This window comes from Lycorma delicatula, chromosome 8 (genome assembly GCF_047948215.1).
Source record: "Lycorma delicatula isolate Av1 chromosome 8, ASM4794821v1, whole genome shotgun sequence".
Taxonomy (NCBI): Eukaryota; Metazoa; Arthropoda; class Insecta; order Hemiptera; family Fulgoridae; genus Lycorma; species Lycorma delicatula.
In genome coordinates this window covers 8,789,941-8,810,721 of record NC_134462.1, presented here as the reverse complement: position 1 = coordinate 8,810,721, position 20,781 = coordinate 8,789,941, and the positions used below count along the sequence as shown (strand labels likewise).

At 28.5% G+C, this 20,781-nt stretch overlaps 1 protein-coding gene across 7 annotated transcripts in view; it reads left to right on the top strand.

Annotated features, from left to right (window-relative positions):
• Positions 1-20,781, top strand: part of LOC142329299 (uncharacterized) — a 216,374-nt gene that overhangs the window by 191,137 nt on the left and 4,456 nt on the right. For 5 of the 7 annotated variants that reach the window (XM_075373751.1, XM_075373747.1, XM_075373745.1 and 2 more), the window contains 3 exons: positions 2,850-2,962; positions 3,809-3,936; positions 17,023-17,353. In XM_075373751.1, the coding sequence (XP_075229866.1) occupies positions 2,850-2,962; positions 3,809-3,936; positions 17,023-17,353 (572 nt within the window). Of the gene's footprint in view, positions 1-2,849; positions 2,963-3,808; positions 3,937-9,635; positions 9,765-17,022; positions 17,354-20,781 lie in introns of those variants that run through there. The other 2 variants (XM_075373748.1, XM_075373749.1) reach the window with 2 other exon arrangements.

Here is a 20,781-nt window from a genome sequence, read left to right as displayed (position 1 = left end):
TCACAGATACAGAGTTAATAAATTCTAATTTTTCAGTCATTTTTTACAATGGAAAATGTAATAGTGTAAAAAAAAAATCACTTCATGTTGTGAAGCTTTACATGTTTAGTTGGATTATTTATGTATCTGAAAATGTTAAACCAAATTCCTCATATAACCTTATGGCATTTAGATATGTTTACATGATATTCATAAATTAAGTTAAAAAAGACAATTTTTTTTTCAATTCATAGAAATCATTATTACTTGTTTTCATAATATTGAATTTTTTTAATTGAGAAACCTATTGTTTATAAAACTTAAACAAGCTGATGAGAAAGGGCTTAATCTGTTTATGCTTATATGATCTTAGAAGCTGAAAAAAGCAACTGTTGAATAATCTGTAAAAGCAGTATCAAAATAAACCTTTTTTACTAGTAAATATCTTACTATTTCTTTTTTAATGGAACATATAAATTAATATTGTAGGTAGAAAGAAGTGTAACAAAAAAAGTTACATCATTTTTATTTTTAAATTTAGAAGATAAAAAGTCAGACAGCATATGTCTATATATTGGTGTTGTATGTAGCCTACTACATGTTACTACTACATTGCTTGTAGTAATCATTGTGTTTTTCAGTAACTTTAAATAAAAGTGTACATTTTATACCTAAAACAATCTTCAGGTGTTTATTAAACTGTTTCATCAAAAATATATTCATCAGATAGATGTTTCTTTTTCAATTAGTCCTAAACATAAAACTAGTTTTTTTTCATTGCAATTTTAAAATTAGTTTCTTATTTAAGGTAAAATACACCAAGTAATTTGTCTTTGGATGTCTTGTTGCTGCAGACATTCAGCACCAAATGGCCATATAAATTATTGCTACATTTAGTTAAAAAAATTAAACTGAAAATATTTTTGATGTGCTTTTGCCGAGTGAGTTTTCTGATATGTTTTTAATTAGTATTAAAAATTTATCAAGAGAATAATATTGTTCTTGTAAAAGAAAATTTATTTTAAATAAATTAGTGGAAACGTTTTTCAAAAGTTTCAGCAATTATAACTCTGTAGGCCAAATGTTATGATAAAGGAAGACTGGTACTTTTCTTTCCTCACAATCGTACATTAATTAAAGACAATTGGTGAATTATTCTAATAGAAATCTGTACAGTAAATTATACACATTTAAAATGTTCGTGGCAAAGTGGTAATGTCTCTCAGCCTTTCATCCAGGGATCCTGAGTTTGAATCCCAGTCAGGTTTGGGAACTTTCATTTGCCACAAAATTCCATTTCCATATTCCCATGTGCAAGGTTCTGTGGTAAATTAATTCAACAAATAAAACAAATTACATTTTTTCACAACAATAACTTAGTATAAGCGTGTCAAGAAATAAATTTGTATAATGTTGTTTTTAGTGGTGATGGGGATTGGTGGCTACTAATTTTAGTTTTTTCTTATTAATAGAATTAAAAATTGTTTTTGTTATGTCTATTATGGAGTTAATATTGTATTTTAATTTGCATTCGTTTATTTTAAAAATTCTATGTGTTTAAACAGGATCTATTGGGAGATAATTTTGTGAGGGTGTTCATTCTTTCTACCCTTCCCTGATTTATTAAAGGTTATTTTGTGGTAGGCATTGGTGAAACATTAAAATAAGGTAGCATTTATTTGAGCATGAACTTAGTGTGCATGTATGTATCTGTGTGTGTGTGTGTGTGTGTGTGTGTGTGTGTGTGTGTGTGTGTGTGTGCACACGCATGAGCTTGTTTGTTGTGTGCATATATGAATTTGTGTCTGGTGAATGTATGATTTCAATGAAGGGTAGTTTTCTTCAGTAATTTTTCTTTTATAACATTTTTTCCTAAATCTCTGTAAATTTTTCCATCAATATATAAACTTTTTTAATAATGCATTAATATCTGTAAAGTACTTGTCCATGAAGCATGCAACAGAATTGTCAAATTCCACAAGCACTGATGATTCATATACATGTGATTTATATTTACAATGTATTGCATATGTGAAGAATTCATGGCACTTATATTTGTTTATCGAAAGATGTATATGTAATTGGTGCTGCTAAATATAAATCATGTTAACTAGGTATTTAGTTAATTAAAAATGTTACCTTAAACCAAAATTTATTTTATATCTGTGAAATAAATAGTAAAGGTTGTGATAAAAATGCAAGAGGAAGGAGTATGTGAATTGAAAAGTCCATTAATGCATTAATAAACAGCTAAAGCAATATAATGAACATTTTTATATATATACATATATACATAGGTATATTGTTTTTTTTTTTGTATACACTTACCTGTAGACCTTTTTGTCTTCTGTAGACGATTCTAATTTATTGATATGATCAATTATTGCACTTTCCAAGTTAGCATTAAAATATTGTTAAACGTAGATAAGTAATGAAAGCATGTTGGTGACGATAGGAACTGGTCAGTTTTCTTAATATTTTCATTTTTATTACTTCTATATCTTAATATAAATTATAGCTAATTTTCTTTTTTTACACTGTTACCTGACCTATATGATATTTTGTCTTGTACCATGAAACTTGCGTATTGTGAATACACAGCATTTGTGCTTCATCACAAGACTCTTCATATATGTCTGCGATCAAGATTTCAGCTTGTAATGTTGCATTTAGCGTTTGTTGATCTGCTTCATGGACAGAAAACATTAGTGTTTTAATAACTTTTAAGCATATTTATTGGTAATCAGTTGAAGAATTGTTTATTTAAATATAAGCATTTATTATTTGTTTTAAAAAAAATAAATTTATTGTTAAAATGATTTTAAAATTTTATATAAATCACTGAATAGAGTGCGAATGGTTTGTTACAGCACACAGCAGATAATCAGTCTGTAGCTGGAATTAATGATACATCTAGTGGAGTGACATGCGGTAGTATTGTTAATGAAACAGCGAGCGATGAGCTTAGGCTGCTATTAAGGAGGTAATTTTCATAATAAAAACTCTGTTATTTATGTACTGTAGTATCAGTGTGTTGAGTAAGTTAAAAAAAGTCAAAAATTTTGAGCTTGCATTATCTTCAGTGATGTTAAAACAAAAACAAATTAGAAATGACATTCAGTTTTTCTTGGAAATATTGTAAGTTTAAAATTTTAACCCCCTCATAATAATAAGTGTAAAATTATTATTAATCTTAACAGTATTATTAATTTTCCTTTGAAAAGAAAAACAGCAGATCAATTTTTTAACCTAATAAAGGTTTTTAAAACTTCTCAAGTTAATTTGCTAAGGTATATTGTTTTAAGCTGTAAAATAAAATACCTTAAATGACTGTTTTAGGATTGCTTTTTTAACAAAAAGCTAATTTAAAAATAATTATATATAATTCAAGATTTGTTCATGGTTGGAAAATTATTTTCACCTTAAAGTATATTTAGTAAAAGAATTCAGTCTGTAGCTTAAAACAATAAAAATTTATAGAACATTGGTCTAAAAAAGGTATATTACCCCAGTACTCTTGTTTTTAAGAGAAAGGTTATAAAGTTGAAATGAAAGTGTAATACACATATGCTTCATTTATTAAAAAATCAGAATCATCCCTGTAATGATGTCATGACAAATATTGTATCTTGCGTCTATTTAATTGCAGTTGTCTAGTTTCTTGCACCTAAAATAATTAATTTTAAACTAAAATTAGTTTTCATTACAGATGTAGTAATAATGTTACTGCTTTTAAAAACCATCTAGGAATTTGAATGGTACTACTTATGCCACCAATAGATTTCAAGAAATTTTATTATTTTTATAATATAAAATTTTATTTATTCAGGCAGCAGCAAGAATTGGAATCTATGCAACGTAGGCATAGGGAAGAAGTGGAAGCTCTATGCAGACAGTTACAACTCGCTGCCACAACAACAACCGCTTTGATTTGTCAACCTGTATGTGCTACAACAGGTAATTAATTATTTGAGGTATATAAATTATGTTATTCTGTAATGAATAAAAGTAAATTATTATATTTCAGATTGTGATGTATAAAACTGTTCAGAAGTAATGTTATGATTCATGTGTGATTCAATTCTTTTAAGAAATAACAGTTTTTATGCCACCATTATTTTTTTGTTAACTGTTATTGCAAGTTTGCATTTCGGTATGGTATTAACTGAAGCCGATCAGGACTTTATTGTAATAATATCCTTAGGCTGATATGTTTGTATTTTTAAGTAAGAGTGGATTATTTTGCAAGAACAGAGATTAAAGGAGGATGTCTGCATGTTTTTAAGGGAAAATAGCATTTTTTTAAATGTTTCCATCTTGTTTGCATAAGCCGTCATTCAGCAAATCAATTAACAAAACATCTGTTTAGAAAATATAAAATAATTTGTATTTAAATGTTCAGTTTTTAAATTGAATTAATATGAATAATTTTTACTATATGTTCATTCTTATAAGCACAGTTTTGTCAGATGTTGACCTGTTTTTAAACACAAATGTAAAGTATTTACGTAACTGTGATTAAGTTTGAATTTAAATATAATTTCTGCTCCTTTTTTTCAATACAGAAGATACTGAGTGAGTTAATTTATGATTACATTCTAAGGTAAAAGCTTATTGTAATGGGTTTTATAGCTAATTTATATGCATGTTTTCTTTATATGTATATCATTCCAGAGCATTTTATAAATATATACACTAAAATTGCCAAAAATACTTATTAATATGTATAACACTTTTAAAGTATTGCTTCATTTTCATCATCGACCAGCCATATCCACATATTTATTTATATTTACAAGATGCACTATAATTGCAGACTTTGCTTTTTAATTATGTGTTTATACCAGAATTGCTAAGATATTCTTTACAATTTGTAAATCTGCTTGCACAATTTATGGATCAATATAGTATTCAAATAAAGCCTTTCACCGCATGATATTGGTTCTTATATTTTTATTTTTTATCAAAATGTGTTGCTATCAGTTAGTTACCTCCATAATTCTTCTTCTTTGAATTGATAGGAGTGACAAAATTGAAGAAAATAACAAATTGTTGGGAGTTATGAACATAACATATATTTGTAATAAATTTGGGAAAAAACCATAGGTGTTGGTGGCTTTAATGCTTTTAAAAACAGATAGTCATTTTATTAATAACAGAGTAAAAATAAATTGACAAAATTAACTAGCATTACTTGCTAACTAATGTTTGTTATTAATGAATGTATAAAAGAAATGTGCCTTATTAAAAAACGTACTGTTACATGTTTAATAACAGTAAACCACTGTTTTGAACTTTTCGATTTTGTAACCATTATAAGTAAGGTAGTGTATAATGCCTTCTTTAGAATAAAATTGCTTCCACATCATTTGGTGCTTGCCTGTTGCAAAAAAACTTTAATCATTCGCCGTAAAAAAATTGAATAAGCATTATTATATAAAAATGTCATAGCAATTCTGTAATCTATTATCAGATTCCAAACTATCTTTTAATAGAGTTCTATATTGTTTTTCTGTTCTATTACTAAATGATATAATGAAAGACATGCTTTAAGGAATCATTTTATTGCTGATTTATTAAACAGCCCAGCTGATTTAAAAATGAGGATCAGTTCAATTCATTAAGCAATATAAAATATTGGACTCCCTCTATGAATCATGAGACCTTGCCGTTGGTGAGGGGGTTTGAGTGCTCAGTGATACAGAATAGCTGGACTGAAGGTGCAACCATATCGGAGAGGTATCTGTTGAGAGCCAAACTAAGGAATGATTCCTGAAAGAGGGCAGCAGATCTTTTAGTAGTTGTTAAGGGCGTAAGTCAGGATGACTTAAACGGCCATATCAACATCACTCAGTCCTCTGAGTACTGCACAGCTGAAAGCAATGGAAAACTACAGCTGCTTTTTTTCCAAGAAAATGTACCTCTGCATTTTCATATAGCAATGATGGAGGCACCTTCTTGGTGAAATATTGCGGAGGTAAACCTAGTCCCCTGTTTGGATCTCCGGGTGGGGACTACTAAGGAAGAGGTCACCAGAAAATTAAAAAATAACATTCTACGAGTCTGAGTGTGGAATGTTAGAAGTTTAAAAAAGTTGGTAGGTTAGAAAATTTAAAGAGGGAAATGGGTTGGATGAATGTAGATGTAGTAGAAATTAGTGAGGTTTGATGGAAAGAGGAAAACAACTTTTGGTCAGGTGATTTTAGAATAATTAACTCAGCTTCAAATAATAAGCAGGCAGGAGAAGGTTTTGTAATGCACAAGAAGATAGGGAAGAGAGTAGAGTATTTTAAAATGCATAGTGATAGAACAATTGTAATAAGAATAAAATCGAAACCTAAACCGACAACAATTGTCAACGTCTATATGCCTACAAGCTCCCATGATGATGAGGTAGAGTATATGAAAAAAATTGATAAAGCAATTAAGCATATAAAAGGAGATGAAAATTTAATAATAGTTGGAGATTGGAATGCAAGCATTGGAAAAGGCAAGGAAGGAAATATAGTGGGTGAATACAGGCTGGGCAAAAGAAATGAAAGAGGGGACTGACTTATAGAGTTTTGCACGAAGTATAATTTAGTAATTGCCAACATCTAGTTTAAAGATCATAATAGACGAATATACACTTGGAAAAAACCAAGCGATGCTGCAAGGTATCAGGGTAGATTATATCATGGTTAAGCAAAGATTTAGAAATCAACTCGTTGACTGCAAAACTTACCCTGTAGCAAACATTGATAGCAACCATAATTTAGTGATAATGAAATGTAGATTGGGGTTTAAAAACCTGAAGAAAAGGTGTCAGATGAATCGGTGGAATTTAGAGAAGCTTGAGGAAGAGAAGGTAAAGAAGATTTTTGAGGAGGACATCACAAGAGGTCTGAGTAAAAAAGATAAGGTAGAAAATGTAGAAAAAGAATGGGAGAATGTTAAAAAGGAAATTCTTAAATCAGCAGAAGCGAACTTAGGCGGAATAAAGAGAACTGGTAGAAAACCTTGGGTTTCAGACGATATATTGCAGCTGATGGATGAATATAGAAAATATAAGAATGCTAGTGATGAAGAAAGTAAAAGGAACTATCGGCAATTAAGAAATGCTATAAACAGGAAGTGCAAACTGGCGAAAGAAGAGTGGATTAAAGAAAAGTGTTCAGAAGTGGAAAGAGAAATGAACATTGGTAAAATAGACGGGGCATACAGGAAAGTTAAGGAAAATTTTGGGATACATAAATTAAAATCCAATAATGTGTTAAACAAAGATGGTACACCGATTTATAATACGAAAGGTAAAGTTGATAGGTGAATGGAATATATTGAGTTATACAGAGGAAATGAATTAGAAAATGGTGTTATAGAGGAAGAAGAGTATGAAATGGAAGAAACAAAGATCTGAATTTAAGAGAGCAAAGATTTGAATGACATAAAGGTTCCTGGAATAGACAGAATACCTGTAGAATTACTGCGCAGTGCAGGTGAGGAAGCAATTGATAGATTGTAGAAACTGGTGTGTAATAATTATGAAAAAGGGGAAGTTCCATCAGACTTCAAAAAAAGTGTTATAGTCATGATACCAAAGAAAGCAGGAGCAGATAAATGTGAAGAATAATTGTTGATAATTAAGTATTAACAATTATAATTATATAACTATTAATATAATTATATAACTATTATAATTATAATTATTAACTATTAATAATTAATAGTAATAATTAATAATAATTATAATTATTAACTATTAATAATTATAATTAACAATTGTTTAACTAGTCATGCATCAAAAATCTTAACTAGAATTCTATACTGAAGAAAATGGGAGGAGAGTGGAAGAAGTATTAGGAGAAGACCAATTTGGTTTCAGGAAAAGTATACGGACAAGGGAAGCAATTTTAGGCCTCAGATTAATAGTAGAAAGAAGTTTAAAGAAAAACAAACCAGCATACTTGCAATTTATAGACTTAGAAAAGGCATTTGATAACATTTGACTGGAATAAAATGTTCAGCATTTTTAAAAAATTAGGGTTCAAATACAGAGATAGAAGAACAATTGCTAACATTTACAGAAACCAAACAGTAACAGTAATAATTGAAGAACATAAGAAAAAAGCCGTAATAAGAAAGGGAGTCGGACAAGGATGTTCCCTATCCCCGTTACTTTTAATCCTTACATAGAAATAGCAGTTAATGATGTTAAAGAACAATTTAGATTTGTAGTGACAGTACAAGGTGAAAAGATAAAGATGCTACGATTTGCTGATGATATACTAATTCTAGCTGAGAGTAAAAAGGATTTAGAAGAAACAATGAACAGCATGGGTGAAGTCCTATGCAAGAACTACTGCATGAAAATAAACAAGAAAAAATGAAAGTAATGAAATGTAGTAGAAATAACAAAGATCGACCGCTGAGTGTGAAAATAGGAGGAGAAAAGATTATGGAGGTAGAAGAATTTTGTTATTTGGGAAGTAGAATTACTAAAGATGGACGAAGCAGGAGCGAAAATGCCGAATAGCACAAGCCTTCAGTAAGAAATATAATTTGTTTACATCAAAATTTAAATTTAAATGTCAGGAAAAGATTTTTGAAAGTGTATGTTTGGAGCGTCGCTTTATATGGAAGTGAAACTTGGACAAACAGATTATCTGAGAAGAAAAGATTAGAAGCTTTTGAAATGTGGTGCTATAGGAGAATGTTAAAAATCAGATGGGTGGATAAAGTGTCAAATGAAGAGGTGTTGCGGCAAATAGATGAAGAAAGAAGCATTTGGAAAAATATTGCTAAACGAAGAGACAGACTTATAGGCCACATATTAAGGCATCCTGAAATAGTGGCTTTAATAGGGAAAAATTGATGAGCTGCATCAAACCAGTCAAATGACTGAAGACAAAAAAAAAAGAAATTGGGATATAAAATATTTCGATAAAAATAACAAAGCAGTTGAATTTTTATATACTGTGTGTATAACTTTTTTTGTAGCCTTTATGTAATTTGATTTCAAGTGTTAGCTATATTATGGAAAAGTGCCAAAGAATGGATTACCACATAATTTTTTCAGTTATTATATGTTACAAACAGCACATTGAGTGCTGTTTGTCTTCTTATGTTTCAATTTTTTTTTTTAATTGTGTCTGCCCTGTTTTGTAATGCTAGTCTTGATTTTACGGATGCTTTGAGTGTTAATGTTGTTTTTGAACGCTATTTTAAGTTTGTATTCACTTCTTGACGACACAAATATATGTAGCTTTTTATTTTTTCTTCCCTCCTTTATTTAGGCTGATATCAAATCAAAAGCAATTCAGATTAATGCTATAAATTTAAATTACTGGATTGGATCCTTAAATAATAATAATATATACACAATAGTTCTCCCTTGTCTGAGAGAGATATTTTAACTGTGTTAGTGTCAAACTTCTACTGCGGATAATATGAAACCTAATATATTTAAATTGATTTTTTTAAATTTATCTAACTATTTATCATAAAGTCTTAATTGATAATTGCAAAACATTATCTATATTAAAATCAGAGAAGTAGTAATGTAGTTGATTTGTGATAGTTTGTACATGCATTTCTAAAAGTTACCAAAATTCATTTATCATCTGCAAAAGGTTTTGTTTTATAATTTCATAATGAAGTAATCTGTATTTTTTTTTCAGATAATATAAATAAAATGAATGAGACAAGAGATAGTAAATAAGCATTTATATTTTACCTTATTGTTACCATATTGTTGAACCTTATTGTTGCGCAAAACTTTAGTGAAGATATTTTTTATGATTGAAATAGGTAATAAGTACGTATATTTTTTAAATAAAAAAAATCAATTAAGCATCACAAAAAATTAGTAATTTTTCTTATAAATTAATGATTGTAAAAGTAAAATAATCAATAATGGTAAATTAAAATTTATTGGCTGTAATGTACTAGTATGGTACATATTAATGAATGAGTACTTTTCTCATTTTGGTTATGGCACTTATTAATTCTCGAATCTGTTTAATGATTGAAATAATAAATATCAATAATTTTTAACAGTACAGATTGTTAGTAACCGAGTACTTCACTCATTAAGTGCCATAGACAATAAAATGTGCCATATGCTGTTCAGATTTCAGTATAAAACAATATGTTTATCACACGCCTTTTTTATAACTTATCAAATTGTTCAAAATAAAATAGGAGTATATCATATATTGCGCTGTTAAAACGTGCAACCCTTATTTCTCTGATGTGTCATGAAAAACATAGACTGATGAAAAACTTAAGTGATGAATATATATAAAAACTTAAAAAAAAAATATATATACATACTTGTATATATGTAATTCTTTATAAAAACTGCTTCAAGAATTCAGGAGATGGTCCCGCTCATCAAAATAAAGAAAAACTTTGTATCAGCATAAGTCCAGAAATACTTGGTTTACTGGCTATCTGCCTTTTTGTATTTTTAACATAAAAATTTATTTTTCAGAAATGATTAATCATATCAAGTTGAAATTTTGTTTGCTGCTGTGGTACCTAGAGATTTACTTGTATGAAAATAATGTACCTAATCTCTCAATCAATTTCAAAATGTTGACTATATAAACTTTTAAATTGTTTAATATCTGCAGTTGCTGTTTTATTTAAATGTAATATTATATAAAAAATATAATATTACATTAAAAACATTATGTAATATTAAAAAAAATTACATTAAATATAATATACTATATTAAAGGTATTGCAAATCTTGAAGCGAGTTACTAAAAAAACCAGTTTTCATTTCCTTCTGAATAATATTAAATAACTCAACACAATATAAACTGTCTTGTAGTAAATTGTAATAATTTAATAATATTGAAAATATTACAGTAAAGTAGAATATCATTGAAATCTTGAAAATATCACACATACACTCACAGCGTGTGTCACAAACTTCTTGGAGATTTTGCTCAGATTCAGGTTGTCCACTAGAATGAGATCATACTGAAATTTTTATTGGTAGAAAATTTTATTTTGAACAAGCTGGTGCAAAATAAGTTGAATAAAACAAAGAAAAGTTAGAAAAATTCAAATTTTATTTAGAAACAGTACAATGTACTAAGTTTGTCAGAAAAGTATTTATTTAATGTAAAGAAAAACCTAATTCTTTTTTTGGTGATGAAAATATTTGTATTAACAAAATTTAAACAATTAAAAAAAAAATGGAAATAAAATAAATTATTGTAAAAAAAAAATTATTTCAAAGTTGGCAGTAAAGTAACAACAGCTCATCCAACAATGCATAATGCTGTATTAATGTGTTCAAAACATTCTGTAAGGTACATTAAGTATATCGGGTACTGTGAACTGTGCTGTCATTAGCAAAGATTTTCTGTGAATTGTATTTTGAACCAGCTACAAACAATCTGTACAACACGACGATGCTGTTACTGATGAAATTATTATCGATGCAGTTCAGTACAGTCCAAGCATCAATCGGAACACATGTTTCTCAGCAGATCAGAGTTTCACATTAGAATTTCACCATCAGTTTATGGTTTAAAGAACACATAAACAAAATAAGTTTTATCCTTATCATTTTAGCCGGTTCAAACATCTACATCCAAGAGGTAACTATATAAGTATGTATACTGATAAGGCAAATTTCATTCAAGATGGCGTCAACAACTTACACATTGACCATACTTGAACAGTAAAGTAAATCCTCATGAAATAGTGGAAAGCAATTTTCAACACCAATTTCTGTAAATGTATGGTGCAGCCTTCTTCACAATTAGCTGTATCAACTGTTCACATTATCTAGCTGTTTAAATGTTGTACACTTTCTTCAAGAATAATTGCCACAGCTGCTGTTCCTCTAGCACTGAGACAAAGTATACTTCCAACACAATGGTGCGCCTCCCCACTTCTCTTGTACCATTTCCACTCAATTAAATCATAATTTTCCCAAGAAATTGGTTGTAGAGGTCCTTATTCCTGGCCACCAAGATTGCCTGATTAACACTTACAGATTTTTGCATTTGTTGATAGATGATAAATATAGTATAAAAGCAAAAATACATTCTCATGAGGAATTAGTTGTCAGCATTATGGTTGAGGCTGAGCCACTTCTAAAAGGACCTGAAGAGCTAAAAAGAGCAACAGAAGCGTGCCAAAAAATGTGTTAAAAATGGCAGGCTACTTTTAACATTTATTGTGGTACATATAATGCATGCACTTTGGTCTAGTGTACTGTTTCTAAATAAAATTTGAATTTTTTAACTTTCTTCATTTAATTCAACTTATTTTATACCATTTTGTTTAGAATTAAACCCTCTGCAAGTTTTGTTTAAAAGTTTTATATATTTATTACCCAATTTATTGACTGGTTTTCACCCCAGATTTCTCAAAAACTGCTGGAGGTACAGTTCTGGTATAGTTCTCTATTTTATTCAATGTTTCAGAATAAGAATCATAAGAAATCATTAATTCTGCTCCTTAATTAATGTACTAAAAATTTCAGTACGACCTTATCCCAAATTAAGGGATAAATTTAATGGTTTTATATGAAATCTGACCTGAAAAAGTAGGTCTCGGTACTGTGTTTTTTAATAGTTTTTGAGAAATCTGGAATAAAAGACAGGTTGAAAAACACTAGAAAGTTAAAAAAAAAAACATATAGCAAATTTTGTTTTGAGTAAAATGGTATGAATAAAGCCCTGATAGACAAAATACTTGCTGCATTTTTATATATTTTGTCTTTAATAAACTTCAGAATTCTTACATTTGCATTTAGTCTCTGTGGACTTTATTCATACCATTTTACTGAGAATCAGATTCTGAGAAGAATCTTATGCAAAACAAAACAGTTAAATGCAAAAGAAAACAAAATTTGTCTAAAACTTGTTTGTGTTTATTATCCACTTAGCAAAGTTATTTTATGGCAAACATAAAATAGTGTGTTCTTTACCTTAATTTTTTTTTACTTTTACTCTAAATTTCTTGAAAACTATTAAAAATACAAATGTGGGACCTACTCTTTTTCAGGTTAGATTTCACATAAAACCACTAAATTTATGTGTCCCAAGAATTACAGTTTGGCTTAATTTTACAGAAATTGCAGAAGTCAGTATAAAATACCTTTGCCAGCTGACACTCACTAATGAAATATTTCAAAACCTTTGTTATAAGAATTTTTTTTTTCTTTATATTGTGAGAATTTATTACATTCTTCATGAATCACCTGTTTATACATATTTTAATTGAAAAGAATTCCTGTTCAGTAAAAAAATTAGAATACAAATTACTGTAAGTTTTTCTAAAGTTACTACATTTACAGATATTTTTCAGTTCTTTCTGTACAAAATATTTTTTTTTTAAATAGTCAGAGTTTAATAATTATTTTGAAAAAGTTGTTTTGTAGAGTTAACTAAGAATATAAATAAATTTAACTTTTATAATGTTTCAATTTTTTTGACTGGCCTTGATAGTTATTAAGTCTTATTTGTTGTTGGTAGTGAATGAAATAAAAACTTTATTGAAAAATTATACTGCTGTATAAATAACAATCTATCTGAAAAAGAATACTTTTTTTAGAATATCAATACTCTGACATTTAAGAACTTAGCTGATGTGCCATTCACCTCTTACGTAGGTTTAATCTGTAACAAAATAATCTACATTTCCAGTGTTTACATTTTTTATTTTGGTATTATTGCTATTCACTTGATTGTCTTTTATATTTACAGTACAACCTTTTATATATATATTTATATAAATTATGTTCTTTATGTATTATATTATAAATTGATTTTTTGACTATTTATTTCTATAATATAAAACAATTGTGTAAATTTACAAGTTATGAAAAGCAGGATATCAGAGATTGTTAGAGAGCTTTGACTTAAGCTTCAACATTATTCATATCGTTTGGAAAGGAGAGATGTAGTCAGAAAATCAGTTTGGAAAAAAAGATTATTTTTAACTTTTAGTTACATTTCTGATTTTATTCTTGCTTCCTTGTGAATTAAGTTCTTGTCAAAAAGACTATTCAGTATCTGTTTCTTTCAAGAATTTTGGATATTTTAAGGAACAATTAAAAAATAAGACAGTTATTTAAAAATTAAAAAATTATGATATTTTACAAATTTTAATTTTTTGTTCTTTTAACGTTTTAGATTAGCACTCTGAAAACACTTCAGAATAGTTCGTTATAGTGTGCGACACAAAAGATAATTCTTGTCTAAATTATTGTATCTTTCTATAGATAAATTAAATAAAAGAACTGTCAGAAAGTGTAAACATGACCAAATAAAAAAAAAAAAAAAACAAATAAATTTTATTTATTATTTGGTTTAGTTATTACTGAATTGGGAAGGGAAATTGGGTTTCAGGGGTATTTTTTTTTTATAACAACTTAAATAAAAATGGGTGTAGGGATAAAATTTAAATTGTTGATCACATAATTTTGCTCATTTTTTTAATACAATCTACATATCTCATAATGAATATCATCTCAAGGATGAATAGTATTATTAGAATTCTTAAAATAATATAAATTTTAAATCTCTAAAAGTTTGATGAGTTGCTAAGAAAGTTAAGATTACATTTAAAAATGTGATTGTTTCACAGTTGATGTAATCCCATTAGAATATACGGATTCAATTGGTAGATTCCTTTATGAACTCTCAAAATGTAATCAGTCTTTGTTAGAAACTAATTCCCCTTATCAGTTACTAAGCACTATCAGATAAAAAACAAAAACATAATTTTGATTTTTATAAATATGTTTATCCTGTAATAGATTGAAAATAGTATTGTTATAGCAATAGAAAAGAAAAATAGTATTTACTAAATGCAGTTAATGATTTAGTTAGTATCTCTTGCTTATTTTTGAGTTTTGTGTTGCAAAAGAAAATGAAATATTTTGCTCTGTATGTTTTTTGTTCATCTTTGTCTACATATGTAATTTAAAATCAGTGAAGCTAGACATTATAAATAGGAAATAGAGGTTTAAGTTTAATAGAGGTTTTTCACATCTGTTTAAATGATGAATATTACATGGTATATTTTGTTTGATAGTATCCAAATGTTTTTAGATGCTTATAGTCTTTATGTAGTGCTGTGTTTATTATGTATGTCAGTATTATTGTAGTTAGCCCACCGGGCTGGTCTAGTGGTTAACTCGTCATCGCAAATCAGCTGATTTCGAAGTCGAGAGTTCTGTGATTCAAATCCTAGTAAAGGCTTTTGGACTTTTATATGGATTTGAATATTAGATCATGGATACCGGTGTTCTTTGGTGGTTGGGTTTCAATTAACCATACATCTTAAGGAATGGTCGACCTGAGACTGTACAAGACTACAACACTTCATTACATACATATCACCCTCATTCATCCTCTGAAGTAATACCTTACGGTGGTTCTGGAGGCTAAACAGAAAAATAGAGTATTATTGTAGCTAAAATATGTTACTGCTTCAAGTTCTTTATTTGGGTTTATCTTTTCGTAATTAGCGCATTTTTATTTTGTAGCTTGTGGTGATGTTTCTGCATGTTTGTGTTTCAATTTATTGTAAAATAAACATTCATTATCTTCTTCCTCATTTTTAGATTTAGATCTCAGAAACATTTTACAAACAACCCTATGTAAAAATTTACCACTAATTTCTGTAAACTATCTGTTTAGTATCACATTTAAAAATATGGTTTGGCAGATTTGTAGTCTCTTGACAGCCATTAGATAAGTTTAAATTTTTGTCTTTCTTTAGCTGTGATTTGCTGAAGTTATTAGTATTGTTTATTAAACATGCAATTAGCTGCTGTTATTTCAATTTTTTCACATCTTTTATCTAAACAATTTTCTTTTTCCTAATATTTCTTTATTTCAGAACAATCAAATAAAAAATAAATGGCAGTGTAACTTCTTGCTTTGGTCCTTTTTTTTTTATCCATTTGTCTTTTCTACAGTTTCAAGACCATATCGTTATTGGAAGTCACAATTATTAACATTTAAAATTTTTCTGAATATTTTACTTGTTGGATGACCTATTATTTTGTTTACTTCAGCACTTTTTAATTCTTAAGGTAATTAGTTGTTACATCCCAGGTCTAACTGTACTATTAGTTGTGACAGTACAGTTATTCTGTTTGATTCAGTAGTACCTATATTCAATCCAATATTTTCTGATGATTTAGATTCAAACTGAGCTGAATATGCATTTTGAAGTTGTTGAAAAAGAATGATTAACTTTGTATGTTACAGCTGCTGCAGTATTTAAACTTTATTGAGACATAAATTATCAATCAGTATTTTTTCTGCCTTTCTTCTGCTTACTTTTTATCCTAAAAAATTGAGCATTATCACCTTTGTCTACCCAATTATTTAAAAATTTTTAGTATAAAGTAATAAAATTGTTGTACTTTGAATTGCCTGTTTTGTTCAAATCATTATGTACCTCAATTTAATCATTATGTACCTCAATGTTTTTGGTTTGTATATATTTTTATAGAATTTGAATGTTATCAATTATGAATATGTCAGTCGAATGATATTCATTTTCCCTAAATATTCTGAGCTTTCATCTTCTAATTTTGCCCAAAATGTAAAATTGTATTAAAATACTTATTAGGTGTGGAATAATAAATATATATTAGTATGGGAGAATTATGTTCTGTTTGATTTTTTCACAGTTCTTTCGTTTGTTTTCTCACTTCCTTCTTGTGTCATTCTGTTTGTTCTTCCAAACAGCATCAACCTCAAATCATAATCTGTTTTATTTATTCTTTGTTTTTACTCCATTTTGTTCTCGTTTTTATGTGTTTGATTGTTTATGTAATTATTTTTCTGCTGTAGCATCATTAAAAATTGTTTTGTTTTACACTGTCTCCTTGTGTGTTGTGTACAGTATTCCGTAATACTCAGATAATTTTTAATAATTGATTTTTTTACTGTAAAACTGAGCAAAAAGATTTCTTTGTTCTGAATGTTAACTCTCTTTTTTTTGTTATTGTTTTTGTTATTAAAATATTAATCCATGCTAATGAGTCCATCTTATTCTTCATTGTTTATTATATAGCACCGGCACCAGTTGGTATCAGTGTTGGTGTAGTAAATGGTAGTGGTGGGAATGGCGGTTGTCAAGCTAGTCTCGATGGTTATAGCACAGCTCCACAGTCACCAGACACCCAGTCACGACCATCTACACCTCCTCCTCAATCGATTCAACTCCAGCAACAAACACATCCCTTTGTTCCTTCTGGTGCAAGCCAGGTCTTCCAGCTTACACCAGCTGGCTTCTATTTCCAACCGACGGCATTTCATTCCGGCGTACATGTATTATATGAATCTAATATATCACCTCAGCAGTCTCAACAGTACCTTCCTCAAACTCCCCAGCATGATCAGAGGTAATTTATTTGAAGATGAATATAATTATAATTCTGTGTGTATTTTACATTTTACTGAATATTTATCTTCTTTAATTCATTTAGTCTTACGTTCACCTGATCTGCAAGTCGGGTAGTGGTTAGCATCTTGCTGATCAGGCTGTAATATTGCTGGAACCAGATTCAAACATAAGTTATAAATTTTTATGAATTTGAGTACCCATTTTACAATTACTTCGATCATTGGGGTTAAAGTAACAGCACTATCTTAATATAAACAAGACATCAGATGTCTGGATTATATTTGGCTTACATTCTCATGTGGGATAGTACCACTCAAACGTTTTATGCAATACACACACATATGACAGTTGACTATTTATGATTTGCCATAATTTGGTCTGCCTTGGAATGCACTTTTTAATGAAATTAAATCATGCAGTTGCTAAAATTTAATTCATAAAATTGCTAAAAATAATGCTTCTGCTTAAAATGAAAACTACAATCGCATAAATTTTTGCATTTTTATTCACTGATATTGATTTAGTTTTTACAATACTGATTTATTCTTAACAATTTTTTATACAGGTAAGAAAAATAAGACTGAAAATGATAAATAGTATTTTAAAACTTCTGTTAAAATAGAAGTGATCCTTGTTATCATTTCTATGCTGAAAAATGTGGATTATTTAAATAAACATTTTCTTTCTAATAACTTCACAAATAAAACTAAGAAAAGAAAGAGAACAAGCACACCAAAATCATTACAGCTCTTAAAATATATTAAAAGATCTTGCAATTTGAGTTTTGTCAATTAAATAAGCTTATCTAAACTATAAATGACATTTCTAACAAACCGGGTTAACTTTTTAACTTACTCAACATTACTGTAATGCAGTTCTCTATCTGGAAAATTTCTTATTCTTTGAGAAGTTATCAGCGAATCCTGAAATTCTAAAATTTGATAAATTTTCCTCCAGTACCATTAAGAGATAGTAACACATCTTGTTTCCCAAAAAGATGTTGCTATAAATGTTGTAACATGCATTCGTTTTCCAGATTTACACCTGGAAAGTCTTTAAATTTGTAAAGCCCTAGTTAATATTTTTTGAATATCTGAAATTTGAAGTAACTGTTTAAGTAAGTGTTTAAGATGTACCAGGCGTATGAGAAAACCTCTCTTCTGCCTGTTGTACACTACATGACAGCTATCTTACTGATTTGTAAGTGATGTTTGTTTTTTTTTTACATCAGGCACCACAAGTGCAATAATTTTCACTAAATCTCATCAACACACATTATTTAATAACTGTTGATATTCAGATTGTATGACTTTGCTTTACAAGAATTGCTATTCTGTTGTAAGAAAATCTGAAATAATTTATAATTGAAAGATTAATTTACAGGATTTAAGAAAATTAGTTGCTAAAAAATTCTGAGATTTACATGTAGTATTATAAGCAGTAGTAAATAAATTGTGTACAGATTTTCTTTAAATTAATATGTGTAATTTCTACGATTGCTATTAATGTATTGTGTACACAATATGAACCAGTGAAATAGGCTAATAAAAAGATCATAAACAGTCATGTATCAGTTACTACTGTATGTGTTTATTTCACTGTCAAATTGTTACAAAAAAATATAAAAATAGTCTTGTCTGCTAAATTTATTGTTTCCTTTGTTGATGAAAAATTTCTACACTTGCTGTAATTCTGTTGCATTATAACAAAATACAATTATAAACGTATATCTTTATAAAATATTAACTACATTTATTTTTGGAGAGCTATATATTATTATATACAGAGTGCTTAATAGAAGTAGTCTGTGGGAAATTATTTACTTATTTCTTAATACACCACCTGTCTGTAAGGTGCCATAATTGCAGTGGTTTACCAAAAGACACAAGTTGCTTCCAAAAATGATTTACCCACATTTTATTGTAAAAGGTTACATGTTAAGTATTAGGGAAAATGTGGAATAAAATATATTCTTATTGAATCATTTTTTAGCTGAATTGAAGGTTTTAGGTAAACAAGAAAACCTAAATGACAACAAAATGCTGGCTAAATTCAGTTCTATAACTGTGTTACCTTTGCTTAAAAACACAACTGATGAACATTATTACTCAAAGAGAGCAGCTCCTGATTATACATAGTTTTATCTTGGTTGCTTTAAATAAATAAAGAAGGCTGGAATATGGAATAGTTAATGTAATCCTTGGTCACAAAACTTTGTGTTTTATATACTTTCTCTACTAAGTGGAGAAAAACTTTCCTGTATACTCTTAAACTGCTTGTAACATATGCTACACAAACACAATGAATATTAATAACTTTTTTAGTTTGTTTTATTGCGTAGATTGATAGTAAATCTATGACTAAAATTCATAAAAATAATTTCATTGAAAAAAGGTAAGAAGTAAGTGTTTTGTTTTATCACTTGCAGTTGCTTAAAGTTGTGCACTGTGATAATAATGCACTTGTTCATATTTTTTTTACAATTTCACCCTCTCTTCTGTTTGACCACGGACATGTATGAAAGGGGTTTTGTCTGTGCTCTTATTTAAATACTATGTAAATATAACGTTATGTAAATATAAATTAAGTAAAAGTAGTTGATTTTTTTTTAAATTGCTCTGTAAAATAAAAACAAGTGAATGAATCCTATAAGCTCTCTACTTGCTAAGGGTGGCTAGGCTGACTAAATAATCAATCTTTACAATAATACATAACCTGCAACTCTATTGTTGGATTTATATCTTTTACGTCTTTTATAAGAGGCTTATTACAGTTTTTGACAATTTGTAATAAAATTATATTCTTTATAATTTTCTTAGAAAATGTAAAACATTGTTGGTTTTTAGTGTTTATTTCTATTCTTGCTGATTATAGATTACAAGTCCCCGTTATTTGGCATTCACATTTCTTATAGTATATTACAGCACATCTATATCTTGTAAGCTTTCTCCTTTTCTAATGCTATCTCAGTCATAGGTAGAACCATTTGTGCACCGGTGCAAATTTAATCCTTCTAAAATCAGAATTTAATCTTTGAAATTACTCAATACAGTGTAAAAAAATTAATGAGTAGATTAGGTGAAAAATACACTTGCTTCACAGAAGGCAAATGAAAGGGAGACTAGAACACGTCACTGTAAATGTTCATATAAGTTATGATACCGCAGCCAATATGTTTTGTTAATCAGCAGTGAAATAAAAATAACCAAATGTAGAAATATTATTTAAGCAAAGGGCAGCTATTTTGTTCACTTATAAGGGGGAAAGGGCTAAAAAGTGGTTATGTAATACTGAACAGCCTCCACACAATTTTTCTTTTTTGCTTTAAATTTTTGTACATCCACTTGCTTTCTGCTCTCCAACAACAAACTATTTATTCAATGTACCACCTGAACAGGAAATCTCTTTGTCTAAGTAAAACAAGAC